At 51.1% G+C, this 13,200-nt stretch overlaps 1 protein-coding gene across 2 annotated transcripts in view; it reads right to left on the minus strand.

The window, feature by feature from the left end:
- The window catches only part of NOS1 (nitric oxide synthase 1), a 100,488-nt gene that overhangs the window by 68,935 nt on the left and 18,353 nt on the right, over positions 1–13,200 (minus strand). Inside the window, exon 2 of one of the 2 annotated variants that reach the window (XM_006908593.3) lies at positions 6,890–8,019. In XM_006908593.3, the coding sequence (XP_006908655.1) occupies positions 6,890–7,614 (725 nt within the window). In that variant the 5' untranslated portion in view covers positions 7,615–8,019. Of the gene's footprint in view, positions 1–6,889; positions 8,020–13,200 lie in introns of those variants that run through there. The other variant, XM_015586792.2, reaches the window with a different exon arrangement.

Genomic DNA, 13,200 nt, shown 5'->3' on the forward strand with positions numbered 1-13,200 from the left:
ACACTCCAACAGCTTTTGGTTTCTGCCTCCCACTGTTCGCTCAGGCAGGGAGCTGAGTTACAGCGGGAAGACCTGAGGACAGTGGAAACCAAGACTCTGGGCTCTGCAAAGACTTCCTCCTAGATGTCATCACACTGGAGGGGAAAAAGGTCTTGATCAAGAGAAAAGCTGGTCTCGAGAGTCAGAATTCTATGGCGAATGCTGTAGCTAAGAAGTGAGGCGAGGGCCTCCAGGCTCAGAAACAGCCATAACTCTAATTATTCATATCACGAGAGCTGGGTGGGATTCTCAAACTCCTATGTCTACAGGGTCCTGGCTGGGTGCACGGGGCTCAGTTTGGATCCTGGGAAACTTAGGAGCCCACGACAGCCCCTGCCCAGCTCCCAAGGCTGATGATCTCACCAGGATGTGGACTTTGTTCTAATGGCTCTTTTGATATTTTCTTTTAAGAGGCTGGAAACCAGTTTTAATGTGAAATGTCTTGGTTTTTCTATTTTGCCGCAAATTCTCTTTTTTGGAAAACTCTGCCAGCCAAATAAAACCTGTAGGAGAACTAGGTGTGACCTTTGACCCCTAGTTTGTGACCTCTGACCTAAAGGGATATTCGAGTTCTTGCCCCTGGAATGAGGCTGAATAATGGCCCCAAAGATATCAAGTTCTGATCCCTGAAACCCATATTTGTTATCTTACATGGAAAAAGAGTCTTTGCGGGTATGAGTAAATTAAGGATCTTGAATATGGAGAGATTATCTTGGATTATCTAGATGGGCCCTAATTACAATCACGTGTCCCCATGAGAAGGAAACAGGGAGATTCAACTATGAAAGAGGAAGGCCATGTGATGATGGGAGCAAGATGCTACGCCGCTGGCTTTGAAGACGGAGGAAGGGACCAAGAAAGGCAAGAAACGCAGCTCTAGAAGCTGGAAGAGGCAAGAAAGCATATTATTTTCTAGAGCCTCCAGCCTTAAGGCCCATGGAACTGTAAGAGAATAAACGTGTGTTGGTTTAAGCCACCAAGTCTGCGGTAATCTTCTACAGCGACCATAGGACAATGATATAATGAGTGGATGGTGGCTGGGGTAGCATGACGGCAGGAGGGTGGATGGCCCCTGCCCACACGTCTGACCTCGCTGCCTACTACCGTCCTTCTACTCACTACGCTCAGGGCCCACGGGCCTTCTTTCAATTCCTTGAACATCCCAAACTCGCTCCTGTCCCAGGGCTTCTGCTCCTGCTGTACCCTCTGCCAGGAACACCTTTCCCTGGATTGCACATGGTCTTTACCTTCTGGCCTCAGTACAAATGATGGCTCTTCAGAGAGGCCTTTCATGACCCTCCGATCTCGCATTCTATCCAACGCCAAGCCACTTTGCTTCAAATCATCATTTTATTTCCTTCATAGCACGTATCATGATCTAAAGGGACCGCATGCGTCTACTTGTTTATTATTCATCTCTTATCTACGATCTGACGGCATAAAGGCAGCAGTTCATCATGGGGGCAGTGGATCCCCCAGTTCTGAGGACAGTGCCTGGGGCAGAATAGATGCTCAGTAAATATTCGTTGAATGAGAGACTGTGAGAAGCCCTGGGTTACACACAATTCATGGGCTTATTCCAGATTAAGGAGCTGGGTGGCCAGGTGATGAGATGGCAGGGACACTGATGGAGAGAGGCTGTGATGTAAGCGTAGTGACCCGAAGACTAGCACCTCTCTCCCCTACTCAGGGAAGGATGGACTGGGGAAGCCGCTCACGTTCAAACGGTCAAGGAGAGGATGAACAGTTGCACTGAGAGTCTCTGTAAAGGCAACGTTCTCGGATTTAATTCCTTAGCTGAAAAATGCCACTGGAGGGATTCAAAGGTACGAGGCATGTCACATGCAGCAGGGGAGAGATGCTCCAACGCAGACAGGCCGGGAACCAGTGCTGTCATTGGCCAGTCTAGGTTGGTCCTCCAGGGCTGCTGTCTGTGGTAGATGGGACCTCAGGACCTCAGTTTCCCTTTTAAACTCAGAAAATATTCTGATGTCCTCAGAAACTTGATGGCTTACAGGTCAAGTATACTGTGGCCAACAGCGCAGTCTACAAAGTCAGCCGAGACCAAGAGCATGGGCTCGGAGTCAAGCCCTGGCTTTGTCGCTTGCTAGCTGTGCGACCCGGGGCAGGTAACTGTGCCTCTGTGAGCCTTGGTCTCCTTATCAGGAAAAGAGGGTGCCGTGAAGAACAAACCAATATCCTGATGTAAAGACCTTCGCACGAGGCCAGGCCCACCTGGAGTGCTCTGCAGAGGTTGAGCATAATGATTACACAACTCAGGCCATTTGTGGCAACACGGATGGACCTTGAGGGCGTGATGCTAACGGAAATAGATCAGATGAAGAAAGGCAAGCACTGTATAATTTCACATACATGTGAAATCTAAAAAGGAAAACAAACAGAAACAAACAATACAGAGAACGGATTGGTGGTTACCAAACAGGGAACGGGGGTGGGGGCAGGGAGAAATGGACAAAGAAATCAACTGTCTGGTGATAGACGGCAACTAGACTGACAGTGGTGAACACTGTCAGTGTATATGAATATCGATCCGTAATTTCGTACACCTGATATGTATATATAATCTTCTATACCAATTATACCACAAAAAAATTCCCCCAAACCAACCTCGGGCTTGTCACAGAAGGAGGCCTCCTCCCTGCAATGAAGCTGATTCTCTAGGGTTAAAACTGACTTCTGTGCCTCCAGCCACACTCTCTTGCCTGCTTTCTCTTGAACTCACTGTGTGATTTGTAGGTAGAACCAGGACAGTGCTGTGTGACCCCGGGCGAGTTGCTTCACCTCTCTGAGCTTCAGTTCCGTCGTCTATAAAAGGGGGGCTACAACAGCATGTCCTACTTAGGGAGCCGAATTCATGCAAGAAGGTAATCTGTAAGTAACCGAGTGCCCTATGAGTGGGGAAGTTATCAGAGCACAGGGCCAGGCTGACCGGCTGGTCCAGATGGACGCTGGACCAGGGACCTTGGCCTCTTTAGAACCCTCCTTCAGGGCAGCAAGCTGACAACCTGGATATCCTCTGATATGCAGCATTTTAAAGTGACCGCTCCCAAGTGCAGAAGGCCCCGGATGCCCCCGGATTGCTCTTCCTTACACTCCCTCACATGTGCCACCGCCCGCCAGGGCCACCTCCCCGCAGGGGTGAAGAGATGAGGCTGTGTCTAAACGAAACATCGCTTTCCCTCCGCCCCCACCCCGATAAAGGCCAGTTTCCCCCCAAACAACAGGATCAGGGATGCCCCAGGGAAGGAAGGGACTAGATGGAGAAGGAGCATAAGTCGGCGTTTAAGAGGAACGAGGGAGGGGAGGGAACGAGGCCAAGAGAGCAGAAGGTCAGGGGCACTGCTGAGAACCAGCGATGGCACCAGCCTCTGTTTGGACCCCAGACGCCACAGGCTGGTGAGTGTGACCTGGATGTGAGGCTCTGCATCACTGTCTCCTGTTTGTTCATCCAGCATCCAAGATGCCAGTTCCGACCCCCACCCCCAAAAGTAGCCTGGGTGGAGAGGCCTCTGGGAGGATGAGTAATTTCTAAGCAACCATGTGCTCTGAGGGGCCTGAAATATCCCCAGCCCGACAGCCCCGAGAGTAACCCCCAAAGACAATCTGTCTCTGGGCTCCCCCTTCCTGACTCAGGACACTGATTCTTAACAAGGCACTTATTTCAGCCCCTAGGAGGCGGTCTGGCAATTAGTGGGGGCACTTTGGGTTGTTACGATGACGTGGAGAGTGCTCCCAGCATCATGGCAGGAGGGAGGTGGCATCTGGGGTGCTGGACATCTTGCAATGCCAGGGACAAACCCACACAAGGAGGAAGGCTCCTGTCACACAACTTTTGGACATCCCCACAGATAAAACACGAAACCAAACACATGCTTAAATTCCTGAGCCACGATCCCAGTCCGGTCTTACACATAAATAAGGCCTTAACATATACTTAATTTTCCATGCGTGCCACTATTGCAACTAAATCGAAGAAAGACGAGACGTTGTTTTACCAGGAGCCGTCCGCCATTTCGGAACAATCACGTCACCAAGGCGACGCTGCTGGTGGCATCCGAGTTGCCGGAACAACACACCTGTGTCAATCTGCATTTGACGCGGTCGCGTTTGCCGCAAAATTCTATCTTTGGGCGCAAACACCTGACCGTTCTGAAGGAGTCGTGCCTGTGCGCTGATATATTAAATGATAGGTTCTTTAATCATGAGTTACTTTTATGCTCTGTCTTCTTTATTTTATAGTTAGGGCATTATATTGATTTTAACCATGTGACGTGTGGGTAGGTTATATGAGCCATGCGTTATTAGCTTCTGGCATTTTGCATTTCAAAATATTTGTTAAAGAAATGGAAGGGCTTTGAGTCCAGCAAGGGCATGAGCGAGCACTGAGCTTAGGGAACATGCACTATCTGTCATTCAACAGTCCTGATCCTCAGAACCAGTGACCTTAATGGGTTTCATGGAGCCCTGCGTCACTTTCTCCCAAATCTTACCTCCTCCGAAATAAGTCTTTTTTCGGCTGCTTTTGGTCAAACAATCGCACTACGTGCAAAGTTAACACAGGATACCTGAGTGGGGGGTGGGGGGCAGGGCGTGATGGATGAGGGGAGGCTGAGAGCTCGGGTACAGCCTTCCAAACTGGAAGGTCAGACTGCACATCAGCTGGGTGCACCCCTCCCTCACCTTCCAGGAGACAAAAACTCCTTCCCTAATGGAGTTTGGAGGGGCTGCTAGGGCCTGGCTGAGGACGAGGGTCCCGTGAAAAGTCCCTCATATGGGACGCCTCACCCAAGCCTGGTGTCTTGAGCCAGACTTCGGCGGGGTCCCCACTTTGGCTGGTGGAGGGGGTCGCACTGGCTGCTTGGAGAGAGAGCCCAGCTCCCAATCGTGGGATGGACTTCTCCATGTCGCCCGTGGAGATTCAGATTCCTGGGGCTGACATAGAGCTCCTGGGGATGCTGATGCTCACGAACCCCGCTCCACACCATGCCCAGCTGAGAATCATTAGGTACAGTCGGGGTTCGGCTGCCACGCAAGGTGAGACAGCCCCACCCAGGGTCTCGCTGCTGCTGGAGGGGGAGGCGGTGTGGAGGATTTGGGAGAATGTATGGGGTTGGGAGGAGTGTGTTGGGGGACTGGGGATCACAGGGCAGCAAGTGGCCCTTGTTTCGCCTTTGCTCAGGGGCTTCTGATGAAGCCTCATCTTCCTCCTTGGAGGTGGGGGGCGGGGGGCTCCAGGGTCTTGCTGGAATCGGCTCAGTTTCCGCCTGAGCGTGGGAAGCTGGGGAAGCCCAGGATGCCATCGTGGCCTGAGGCGGGCTGCCGCAGACCGGGGTGCCCGCCAAAAGCCAGTTTGGGGGCTTCGCCATCAGGAAGGAGGGAGGACTGGGTCCCTTGCAGTCCCCTAAACATGCAGGCACATTCACACCTCAGGACCCTGGCACCTGCCGCTCCCTCTGCCTGGAATGCACCTCCTCCCTGTAAAGCTGCAAGGTTCCCTCTCCAGTGAGACCTTCCCAGAGTCCCTATCTATAATTCCCTCAGCCCAACACTCCTAACCCTTCCCCCTCCATTTATAACCTTAGCAGGGATCACTACGTGGAATGCATACTTTCTATCTCTATCTTGAGTATTCTTCATTCGTCGTCTTCTCTACCATACTCTAAGGTCCCCAAGGTCAGGGGGCTGGTCTATGTTATTCACTCACAAGGTCAGGGGGGTTGGTCTGTTCCATGCATCATTCCAGCCCTGGTGCCCAGAACAGTGTCTGGCACACAGCAGGTCCTCAATGAATATTTGTTAAATAAATCAATAGAGGTACCTAAAGAGCTACTTTAATCCAGGCCCTCGAGGGACTTCTTGGCAACCTCTAAACACTCTTGGGACACACAGGGGTCCTTGGGGCGGGGGCTGGGAAGTTTCCTGGATTTTTTGTGGGGGGCCTCAGACCTGAGCCTCCTTCCTTAGGGGAACTAAGAAGAGTCTGCCTAGATCACCCTGGCAGCATCGGGGGCCGGAGGTCAGTGCTGGACCGAAGGTAGGAGGGGCAGCGGGCAGAGGGAAACTTCTCTCCCATCTCCAGGCCCGCTATTCTTCGATCACTTGGCCCAGCTGCCAGCTCCTCCCCAGAGAAGGAGCTCGAATCACCCGCTGTGTTGCCAGCTTTCCTCCCCATAGAATCAGAGAATGCCGACCTGGCAAATGCAGAGGGGCTGGCACTAAGTTCTTCAAGTTCTAGCCTCTGCTCCCACACAATCTGAGCGACACGGCTGTTGTAGGGAGTCGGGGCCAATTCTCTACCTTGATTCCATTCCTCTCTTTTAGAACTGTCTTTGCCCTCGACTGGCTGTCACAAGGAGGGAACAGGTTTAGGCTGAGGGCTGCCCCGCGCTCAGCTTTTCCTCTCTCTTTCCAGGGCCTTGACACTCACTCCACACCTGAGTCTACCGTGCACTCGCTGGGTGACCTTGGGAAAGGCCCCTCCTCTTTGAGCCTCAGTCTTCTGCCCTGTGAAATGTGGAGGGCAAAAATGCCCACCTTGTGGGGTTGCTGGAGGATTACATGGGATAAAGATCAGAAGACATGATGCCGGCTACCACAGTTAACAGCTAGGGGATTCGTGGCCAGAGATAGATCCTAAAAGTTATGCCCATCTTCCTCTTGCAATTGCAATTTTAAGAGAAAGAGGCAAGGGTAGGTGAGTGGATGTGCCAGTGCAGATGCCTAGGAGAGCTCAGCCTGGCGTCTGGGCTGCAAGGCTGAGGTGCGGGACATGCTCACATGCAACACACACACACACACACACATGTGCGTGCGCACCTGAGGAGCTTACCTGTCCACCTGGACCTCTGCGTCTTTTGTCTCCACCTTGGCAGGTGCACCTCCATTGATCCCTCTGCCACCACTGGTGAGAAGGTTCAGCACAGGCTCTATCTCTTTGAGCAGTTCATTGTGTTCCCCACTGCCCTGGAGGGTGACCCCGGCACTTTTCTTGGCAGGGAACTGGCTTGGGGGCCTGGGAGCCAGACCGTTGGTGTGGGACAGCAAGCCCGCTTCCTGCCCATTGTCGTGTGCATACTGCAGCCCGTTACCTGGACCTGGGGCCCTGTCCACTGCCAGTGGCTGCTCTTTGTACGCCGACGACTGGTGTGACAGATCAACAGCTGTGGTGGAAGGACCCAGGGGCTGCGTCACTCGGATGGTCTTGGGGGTCCCGTCCCCAGTAAAGGTGGTCTCTAGGTGCGTGGTGAAGCCCTCGGGGCCCCTCAGAATGAGGACCACGTGGGTCTCGGAGGCGATGCCCCTGAGCACCTCCAGGGCGCTGTCATAAGCCAGGTCCACCAAAGGCTGCCCATTGACCGCGAGGATGATGTCTCCCGCCTGGATGAGGCCACTCTGCTCCGCGGCACCCCCTCGAATCAGGTCGGAAATGATCACGGGGGGCTTGCTCACCCGCTCCTTCACCAGGAACCCCAGGCCCCCCACTTTGCGCTTGAAAAGGCGGACAGAAATCACGTTGGGCTGGATTTGCTGAACGCTGAACGTGTGATTCTCCATGGTGTCTGGTGTCCAAGGCTCTGAAGACCTCAGAATGTGTCGAGCCAAAACGACTCCGCCAGGCCTCGGGCTGTGCCAAGAAGGAGCTGGGCGGCTGGTGCTGCAGGGGCGATGGGGCTTGGTCTTGTCTGTGCTTGACGTCAACTCGGTGTCACCCACTCATTGCTGTTTGGCCGTCGGTGGCATGATGTCATGCGTCTGCTTCCTTTCCCGTTCCCTGAAAAAGCGGTGGTTTGTCAGGCAGACGTCAGAAGAAGCGGTGAGACGTGTCCCTAGGCAACGGGTCAGGCGGACTGGGAGGAGAAGCGTCTGGTGGATGTGTCTGGAGGTGATGCATGAGCTTGTGGACTATTCTCTGGGCATCGCCAGCTTGTGAGATGCAGATTAGGTCTGGGGCTTCTCGAGCTGAGGAGAAGGAACAAGGGAGGGGATGAAGGCAATTAAAAATGAGAGACTGACGTGGGGTGCCCGACACCACCCCCAAAACTAAGATGGGAAACGCAGCCGACTGAGAAGTCTCGCCACCGGATGCTCTGGAGTTCCAAAGCCAACCTAGAGACAAAATCCTCCTTCCTTGAGGAGTCTGCCTTCACAGTTAGCTGCAGGTCGTCTGGCTTCATCTCCATGATCAAAGCCCCAGAGAAACCGCTGACAGTCTGCCCAGAAATCAGAAGGCGACAATGACAAGACCTCTTTTCTTTCTTTCCTACCGCAAGAAGTCACCCCTCCAACTTGTCACGGGGCCTTTGTCTCTCCGTGTTTTGCCAACATTTTCCATCCACACCTCGGGTCTTTGGGCTCTCCATTCTGGCCTCTCCCAAAGCCCCTGCAACAAACTCACAGGAAGGGGAATGATACCACCTTCCACGGAACTGCCTGCGAAAGGTGTCGATTTGTCTTTATGACCATTTTTCTAACTATCCACTTGTCCCATATTCAAGAGGACAGACTTGGCCACATTAAAAGTCAATGTGGGTATAATGCATACCAAAGGCATGGGTCCACACAAAACCTTGAAAGACATATGTACTCCACAGACTGAAACTCTAATGAAGAAACACTAGAAAGAGCGGACTGTGTATCCTCAGGTGATCATAAGCATGTAGCAGGTGCTCAATGAGTATTTGTTGAAAAAGAAAAATCCCAAAAGACTAAAACAAAGCGGACACTTACTGAGCATGGACACTCTTGCTTCTCTCTTCTTTGATCTGCACAGTAACCCTTCAATGCACGAGAAAACCAAAGCTTGGGAAGGGTGACTTGTCCAAGGTCATGGAGAGAATGATGGCAGAGAGGGTTTGAACTCAGGTTGGCCCCACTCTTGAGCCTCAGCTTATAAACGTGTACTCTAGTTTTTAAAAAATTTATATTCTAGTTACTTTTGCAACTTCCACGAGCTCCCCCAGGCTTGGGGAAATGAGGTGTGTTTGGGGTACCAATGGTCAACGGGGGACCCAGCCGGATGCTGAGGCCCAGGGGAGAGGTGTGCACCTGTGGCACAGTCACAGTAGGCAGTGCTGCGTGTCTTGTGTGTCTGGGTTGGAGCAGGTGATCTGTGGTTTCGGATGAAGGAGGGGCAGGTGGGCGCGGCAGAGAATCCCCCATCTCTTTCCTTATCCCCAGTCCCATCGCTACCCTAGCACCCCTTCTGCCGGCATCTTTGCCACACCTTAGCACGGTGAGGGATCTCCCATCTGCCATGACTAACGAAGTGGTACTCTCTCGTTTCCCTTTCAGTGGCTTCCTGGGGTCATCCCAGGGCTGAGGCAGCTGACAAGCTCCTGCTGTCTCCAAGAGCAGGGAAGGGGTGCAGACCCCCTCCATGAGAAGGAGGCACCACCTCCTGGATCCCTTGGTGGCGGGGTAGTTAGCAAGTTCAGCCTTTTGCAGCCTGCATTACGTAACGCCACCAATCCTGGGGTAGTTAGCAAGTTCAGCCTCCCCTTTTGCAGCCTGCATTACGTAACGCCACCAATCCCTCTGTGTGGGTGAGGGAATAATGACCCACCTAGGCCCAGCCCGGGCTGCCTTCTCCATCTGGTGTTGCTGTGTGTGTGTGTTTCTCTCTGTGTATTCATGCATCACCCTCATGCTGTGTCATTTCTCGGCTGTGCGTGTGAGCGTGTGCAGCCCATGTGTTGACCGACTGAGCGTCTTTCGGCGTCTAGCTGCTGGGGTTCTGGTTTGCGGAGAAAACCACCCAGAACCACGGTGTCCTTCCTCACAGGAGAGAAGTTCGGTCCACCCTGCCCCTTTGCTTCTTAAACTCTCCCTGGGCCTCATTTCTCCCCGGTATCAAAACCGAGATGTTCATTGTTTCGTTGGAGGCACAGACAGCTGTGACCTCCAGATCATTCTTGAGTGTCCAAGCTTGGCACCGGGCTATGGTCTTTAATTAAAGAAGGGACTTGAAGGTGAGTTCTTGGGAAAGTGAGGCTCCCAAGATCTCTTCTTCCACACGCTGGCTTGGGCTAGACCGCACCAAAAGACGGAGGCTGGATGGAGCTGGCTTAAAGAAAAAATAAAGTCATCGACAAACCTTCCTAGCCACTCTCAGCCTTGCCGCTCTTTCTCAGCTGCTTTCTAAATCCGAGAGGGCTGTTGGCTGGTGCTTGGGAGCTTGGGGTGCTATTTCTCAGAGGTTGGCCCTAGAAAGGCCGCTCGATCTATGAAAAGAATTGAAACAAGGCTGGGCTTGGGAGAGGCTGGGATAGGCAGTGTCTGGAGAGAGAGAGAGAGAGAGAGAGAGAGAGAGAGAGAGAGAAAGAGAGAGAAAATATGCAAGCCCTGGGTCTGAGTGAGTGGATTCTGAGCACTCACCATAGTCAATTCTAACCCTAATAACAACCCCACAATGCTAGGCCTCCCTCCTTTTCCTCCCCAGAGCACATTCGCCTTGGCTGCCATATTTTTATCCTTACCCTGACCAGTGTCAGGTTTGATTATCTCCATTTTACAGATGAATAAATGATGCTGCCGTAGGAAGACCTGCTTGTCCCAATATACAGATGGCTAGTGTCCAGCAGGGTCCTCACCTGGGCCAACCAGGATAGCTGGCCACCCTTTTATCACAGGGAAAAATGTTAAACTCCTTTCTGGCTCTGTGTTTCTGTTTTTGTTTTTTTTTTAATTTTTTTTATTTTTATTTTTATTTTCTCTGAACCTCAGTTTACTTATCTGTAAAATGAGGTCATTAAGTAATTACTACCTCCCTGGGTAACTAGTGAGATTAAATAGTGAATGCGGGGTGCCAGGCAATGTCACTGAGTGAAGGCTCGGGGAAAGAAATGGTTTCCTGTTATTGTGATATCATACGTAATGACTGGGGCTTCCTGGCTTATAATTCCGTACACTTTTTAGTCCGTCACAGTCTCGCCAAAGATACTTCATGTGCCCTCTAGAAGGGGACCCTTGGCTTGAAATCACCCTGAGGAATCTCACGCTAATCACGGTCCCAGGCATTGAACATAACCCAGCCTCGCCCTTTGGAGCTGCGATTTAAAAAAAAAAAAACAAAAAAAAACCACATGTGCATACACGCCAGAGTACATACCATGGAAACAATACTTGGCCCTGGGCCTCATTCGAGTAGTTCCATGGTTTCACTGTATTTATTTCAGTTACCTTGCTGCGAGGAAATTAGCGGCTGACTTTCAGGGACGACTGCCAGGGAGAAGGAGGGAGCCAAAATAGGCCAGCGTCTGCTACTCCTCTCTCGCTGCGTGACCTTGGGCGAGCCGTTGCCCATCCCGGGGCATGTTTCTACAACCAAAGGAATGGTAACAGCAGCGGTTTCGAGTCATTGAGAGTTTATCGTGTGCGAAGCAGGATGCTGAGCCCTCTGCACTCTGCACGGGTGTCGTAGGAAGTAAGAGCTGTTTTTATCCTCACCTGACAGACGGACATGGTGACTGAGGTTCAGAGTAGTAAGCCAGGGAGGCGGCCTGGGGTCTACGCGAGTGGGTTCTGAGTACTCACCAGGGTCGGTCCTAACCCTCATAATCCCACAAAATCACTCCTCCTTCCTTTCCTCGCCTCCAAAGCACGTTCTTATCTGCTGCCATATTTTTCATCCTTACTCAAAGTTCACGTTCAACTGTCCTCATTTTACAGATGCAGAAATTAAGCTGCGTTAGGAAGACCGACTTGTCCTGGTTTAGCCGGGGCTTTCCACCTTAAGCACTGAAGGTCAGAGGACATCCGAAATCAGCAACAGTTGGGGGTAGGGCGTCTAGAGCTGTACTTTCCAACTGGGCAGCCACTGGCCACATGTGGCCATTAAACTCCTGAGCTGTGGCTGGTTTCATTGAGATGTGCTGTATGAGTTTCTGGGTTTCAAAGACTGGTAGGAAAAAAAAAAATCTAAAATATCTCAATAATCTTCCAATATCGATTCCATGTAGAACAGAAGATAATGTTTTGTACATATTGGGTTAAGCACAATGATTATGAAAATTCATTTTACCTGTTGCTGTTTATGCTTTTGCACGTGACTGCTATACAGTTACAGATCCCACATGGGGCTCAAATTGTATTGCCACGGGATAGTGCAGGGCTAGGGTCTGACGTTAGAGTCAGCTCCTGGACCAGAGATCTTCTCTGTGTGCCCCTGTCCCTTAGGTCTCCTTGAGAATCTGACAACTTAACCGGGCGGAAGATTCCTGGTTCTCAGAAACTAGAAAAATGACACAGAAGTTTAGCCAGCATCTCACCACTTTTTGAGGTTGACCCCTGAGAAGAAGCCAGATGAGGGCAGCTTGGGGAGAGAAAACCCAACAAGAACCCTATGAAGAGACGGGTAACAGTAGGGTGTCACCTGGGCTGATAATTAGTCCAGTATCCAACATCTTGCCGCCTGAGTATCGTTCAAAATCTAACCCATCGTTGCAATGAATGTTTCGTTTAAAAAAAAAAAAGGCAGATAGGTAGCAAATGAGCTCCAAGATATACCATTGGTGGAAAAAGAAAGGTGCAAACACGTAAATTCTACACACATAAATGCAGAGAACCTTCTGGAAGGAACAAGTATCAATGGTCGTGTATTACGAGAAATACTGGAAGTCAGAAGTAGGAGGAAACACTGACTGACTACCTTTTTTTTCTATTTGAATATCATTTAAATTATTTTTATCACATGTATATTACCTTTTTAAATGAACAACATTCAAGAAAACAGCACCCAGCCTCTGAATGCCCAGGTGTTTTCAGTTCGTGCACCCACAAAATTTCTGATAGAGTGACAGCCCTGTTTCCCATCTCCCTCCAATGTCATTTAAAAACAAATCCAAGTCCTCCATGTCCAAAAAACAAACTATGGCCACCATCAACACAAACAAAAGACCAAAACTGTAACCCAACTGTTCTCTTTAAAAAAAAAAAAAAAAAACCAACAAAACCCAACGAAACAACCAACTTCCTTGCATCTCCCGAACAGCTAATTTGCAGTCTTTCCCCAGAGAGAACGCCACCCGGGAATCAAGCTGACGTGCTTTCTCCCACGCCAGCAAATCATAGCTACAAACCTGCCAGCCTCCGCGAATCAGGGGGTAAGTCGGCGTTCTGGGTCTTGGGGATTCCAGAGACACG

This window comes from Pteropus alecto, unplaced genomic scaffold (assembly GCF_000325575.1).
Source record: "Pteropus alecto unplaced genomic scaffold, ASM32557v1 scaffold113, whole genome shotgun sequence".
NCBI classification, from domain to species: Eukaryota; Metazoa; Chordata; class Mammalia; order Chiroptera; family Pteropodidae; genus Pteropus; species Pteropus alecto.